At 37.6% G+C, this 5,170-nt stretch overlaps 1 protein-coding gene across 1 annotated transcript; it reads left to right on the top strand.

The window, feature by feature from the left end:
* The first annotated feature begins 1,197 nt into the window (after positions 1-1,197).
* LOC103311073 lies at positions 1,198-2,271 on the top strand. The gene has a single exon (XM_008190608.1). The coding sequence runs from the start codon at positions 1,198-1,200 to the stop codon at positions 2,269-2,271; it is 1,074 nt and encodes a 357-aa protein (XP_008188830.1).
* The last annotated feature ends 2,899 nt before the right edge of the window (positions 2,272-5,170 follow it).

Genomic DNA, 5,170 nt, shown 5'->3' with positions numbered 1-5,170 from the left:
CCACTCGACTACATTAGCCATGCCGCAAGGAGACTATGCTACCGAGAGGGACGAGCGCGCTCTAAGACGCGTCATCGTGAAGCGCAACGAACTTGTTGAGCACATGAAAATATTGTATGACCTCGCGGTAACATTACAAACAGATAAAAGCGTTGTGCCCATATTTCTTGCTCGCAATAGAGATGTCGAAAACTACGTCAGCGATCTCAACTTGGAGACTGATGTTATTCTTGATCAATTAATCGTTTTAGATAGAGATAGTGAATATGGAACGCAACATGTACCGATAAAAAGGACGTTTATGGAGCAATACTATTTTGTAATTGCAATCAACTCCACCTTAGGTTTGGATGGCCGCGCGAACGCATACCCTGCACCATCAAGTTCCCAATGTCAATTACCGAAGATACAGTTACCTATATTTGATGGTGACCTATTACAATGGCGATCGTATCGTGATACATTTTCGTCATTAGTTCATGAAAATCCTAATCTGCCACAAGTTGACAAGTTTCACTACTTAATTTCATCTGTTACGGGTTCCGCTGCCTCTTGTGTCCGTGGTCTTCCGATCACAGAAGATAATTATAATATTGTTTGGAATAATTTGCATACTCGTTATGATAATAAGCGTGTACTAGCTACGGCTCATTTGGACTCAATATTTCGATTTGCACCATTACAAAAAGAGTCATTATCAGGTCTAGAGAGCTTCTTGAGTACATTTCAAGCGAACATAGCGTCAATCAAGGCTCTTGGTGTCGACGATTTTGAAGGTTTCTTATTGTTCTACGTGGCTTCGAGAGTATAGATCCAATAACCAAACGATTGTTCGAGTCCACGCATCACGATGTAACCACTCCGACCATTGACCTATTGCTATCATTTATTCAAACACGTTGTAATATTTTACACAATTCGTCATCTGTAAGCTGTCATCAATCAAATCAACAACCACAAAAATGCGTTCGTAGTAAGACCTCATTGATGACATTAAATGATACCAAACTATGCATAAAATGTAAAGGTACACATTTCCTACATCAATGCCCTAACTTTATTCAATTTAATGTTCACCAACGTTTTAAATTCGCTCAAGCGAATCGATTGTGTATGAATTGTTTAAGCCCACAACACAAAACATCTGAGTGTACTTCCATACATACGTGTCGACAATGTTCTGGCAAGCATCACACTATGGTACATTTTGACAAAACTATTAAAAAGAAAGAGGTAACGTCTATGGCGTCAAACCATCCCGCACATTCAGTGAGTATTCCTGAACCAGTTAGTACACCCGCTGAACCACCATTTAATGGAACAACACGTACAGCAAGCAATGTTATATTGGGAACAGTCGTTATCCGAATTCGCAATTACTTGGGCCAGTGGACTAACGTCCGGACTCTGTTAGATACTGGTTCACAAATATCAGTAATAACAAACGCATGTGTGACGCGGTTAGGTTTACAACGTCGTCACTGCAAAACAGAAATAACCGGGTTATCACAGACTATCGTAACAGCTACCAAAGGAAGTACATGGTGCACTTTTGTGCCTATAAATAAAGAAAGTCCTCAGATATCATGCGAACCATTAATTTTGTCACGCATAACAGGTCCCATGCCGACAATGACATTAAGTTCCAATATTCGCCGAACGTATAGTCACATCGAATTTGGTGACCCTCACTTTGATACACCTGGACCCATTGAGTTTCTAGTGGGAGCCGATATTTATGCAAACATATTTGGCAACTGTTCGCGTATAATACACACTCCAGGTTTACCGTCAGCATATGAGACACTTTTTGGTTGGATAATCATAGGTCAGTCGACTGTCAACACTTCGTCGTCACCGGTATCATTACTACTTATGGCCGAACCATCTATCGACAATATGTTATGTAAGTTCTGGGAACTTGAAGAACCCACAAAATCAACATTGCCGTTCACCGATGACCAGAAATGTGAAGATCATTTCAATCGCACTACGAAACGAGACTCTACAGGACGTTACTCAGTTTCTTTTCCGTTTCGTATGAACCCATCTCACCTCGGAGACTCACACGCAATGGCACTTTCGAGATTTTATACTTTAGAACGCAAGTTATTAAAAGATCGTGAACTATATACTCAGTATTGTGCGTTTATGAAAGAATATGAAGATCTTGGCCATATGATCATTGCTCGTCAGCCCGGTAAATATTACATTCCCCACCACGCCACTATGATAGTATCCAATACCGTCGTCGGATTAGTGATGCAGTAAGTTGTGAACTCGCATGTAAATACGTTAGGTGGAAATGACGAATAATTAATGTTGTTAACGCAGATTCTTTGGGCAATAGAATGGGATGATGCATAGTTTCAGGTGCGTTCGATTGACATATGCGGCCTCCAACTCGAATTATACCACATGCATCAACAAACGGTGAAAGTTGCGCTAGTGATCGAGGTGAAACCTTGGCATCTTTGTTTTGCAACGTGGATAGTAAGTTTGAAAAACTGTTGTATTGTGTTATGATAACAAGTGGAGTGATGGCATTATCTAGCTCCTCACGTGACAGGGGTCCCATTGACGTTCGAATACGTCTGGTTCGTTGGCAGAATCGTATGATCCACGCTGTAACGCGTATCAACCGTGTTAACGACGAAAACTTATCTAACCAATCTGAACGCGCATCGGATACTAGAATATTACAAGCATATTGATAAAATAAAGCTTTCGTGTAAGTATGGATATACATCCGTTTGTTGGATTGAAATACGTATTTCATCATTATTATTAAATGAGGTTGTATACGGTGTATATGAATGATATTCAATTTTAGTAATTTTAGAATCCGGTTCATAGTATGAAGTTATGTCTAAAATATCACTCTCAGGCATTCTGCTTTAATTGATAACCCAGAGCTTGTAAAATATTTTTATTTTTTAACGTTAATTTCTTTACTTTGTTTGATGTTGCTGCTATCACTTTAGTCTTATGACTACTCGAACTGCTCCTAAGTAGTGGGTTTATATTGAATTTTAATCCCATCTCAACACCCGTAGCTTTATATCTATCGTCTAAATTTTTACTTGTTGCATACACAATATCGTGATCACGACAAGCAGCATCCAATGGGTTTATTCCTTTATCACCACGATCTAACCTCTTTTTTAATTTCGTACCAGGACCGCAATACTGATATCCTGAAACATGGGCTTCGAACGGCAGACTATTTATAAGAGAATTGACAAATCCTCTCCCAATCTTGATTGACTTACACTTAGAGCTGAACGCTTCATCGATAACTGATTATAAATTGGAAAATTCTAGAGTATTTATGAGAAAATAATATGAATTTTATTGAACAGAAAGATAAATTGGATGTTATAAATGTAGATGTTCAGATGGTAAAAAAAACCATCAAGACATGGATCGTTATTACCTGATACAATACGTGCTATACTAGTTGGTCCTAGTGGTTCAGGAAAAACAAATATAATGTATAAGCTGATCACCCATGCGAACGGGGTGAGATTTGAAAATATTTATTTATACTCTAAAACCTCTGATCAGGAAAAATATGTTTTACTAAAAAAAATAATAAATTATATACAAGGTGCCAATTTTTTCATATTTACAAGTGCTAATAAGGTAATAAACCGAACTTGACTAAGAAAAATTCTATTATAATTTTTGATGATGTAATATGTGGTCCGCAATCTGTAATCAGAGAATACTTCAGCGTTGGAAGACATTCAGGTGCTAGCTCTGTATTTTATTTAGCACAAACATATTCTAAAATATCGAAATAGCTAATAAGAGATAACTCAAACTTTTTAATGATACTGAAACAAGACGATACAAATTTACGACATATATTCAACGATCATTCATCAGCAGATATGGATTTCACAGAATTTCGGAAAATGTCTCATTTATGTTGGAATCACAGTGATTACGGGTTTCTGGTCATCGATAAAACTCGAGAAATGAATGAAGGAAGATATAGATGCGGTTTCCATACGTTTATTAAAATAAAATAAATTAGTATTGTATTATGTCAACATACATGTATAAGAATGCATGCAAGTTCTTACTCATGGTCATTGTGATATGAGCCTACAAGGAGAATATCTAATAATGTATGATTGGAAAAATAGCAAAGAAGTGTCATTTGACGTTGGATTTCATCCTGGTGATAAAATGAACTGTATTCATATAAAATACAAAAATTATGTCGTGAAAATGACCTGGGGATTTTACCTATCATTAATACGTATACTTATGGAAATAAAATATTCTATTTATGCCGAATCTGAGATTTTACCATTACTTATTAAGGAAGACAAAATCGTTTCAATAATCAAAAATGATGAAGGCGAAAAAATGGTGACAATACAATGTGGAGATCAAAACATTATTATGGATGAAGACGCTGTGAACGTATTTATGCCTGTATATAGCGATACCTACTCGACGGCGGCGCCGCGGGCCGTCTGCTTTCCGCGACGCCTCCCAGAGAGAGAGTGCGGCCGCAAAGTAGTGTAGCCGGGAACGCGAATAAGTCTTCGACGGGGCCGTGCGAGGTCCGTAAAGGCGGTGAAACTCGAATTTTGGAAAAAAATCAAAACATTTTCGTTAAATATGATAAGGCGGAAGCGATAGCGAAATGTAAATAACTAAAAAGAAAGTGAAAAAAAATTCAGTTTAACACGGCCGTCACAAATTAAATCGAATCCAGGCGGCCGGATCGAAACCACTGTAGTGATCCCTCACTAACGCTCACAATTTTTGAATCCAACGACGTTGATGATGAAGAGGGTTTTCAAAGGAGAGATTTGCAGATGACAAGTGTTACAGTAAATAGTTATAAGTAATTTATTTAAAATAAACAAAGTATTTAAAAGTTATATAAATTTGAGGACAGAGTGACAAGCGACTGCCCGAGAAATCAGCGTGTGCGTAGTGCAGCTCTGTACTAATTCTAATTTTACTATAGACCTTATCCTATATTTATATAAAATCTATACGGATACAAACGTACACGGTAGAGTCCAGGAGATGGATATTTGAAAGGAAACCGGTGCTGGACGTGGTTATTGCCAAAGCATCCCTTTTTTATGATCGGCAATTAAATTGCAGGTGCAAATTTGAATAAGCTTGTTTTCGTCTTCCA

Source organism: Acyrthosiphon pisum, unplaced genomic scaffold (genome assembly GCF_005508785.2).
Source record: "Acyrthosiphon pisum isolate AL4f unplaced genomic scaffold, pea_aphid_22Mar2018_4r6ur Scaffold_526;HRSCAF=973, whole genome shotgun sequence".
NCBI lineage: Eukaryota > Metazoa > Arthropoda > Insecta > Hemiptera > Aphididae > Acyrthosiphon > Acyrthosiphon pisum.
Note: the sequence above shows the minus strand (reverse complement) of the source record. Positions and strands in the feature narration are given on the sequence as shown.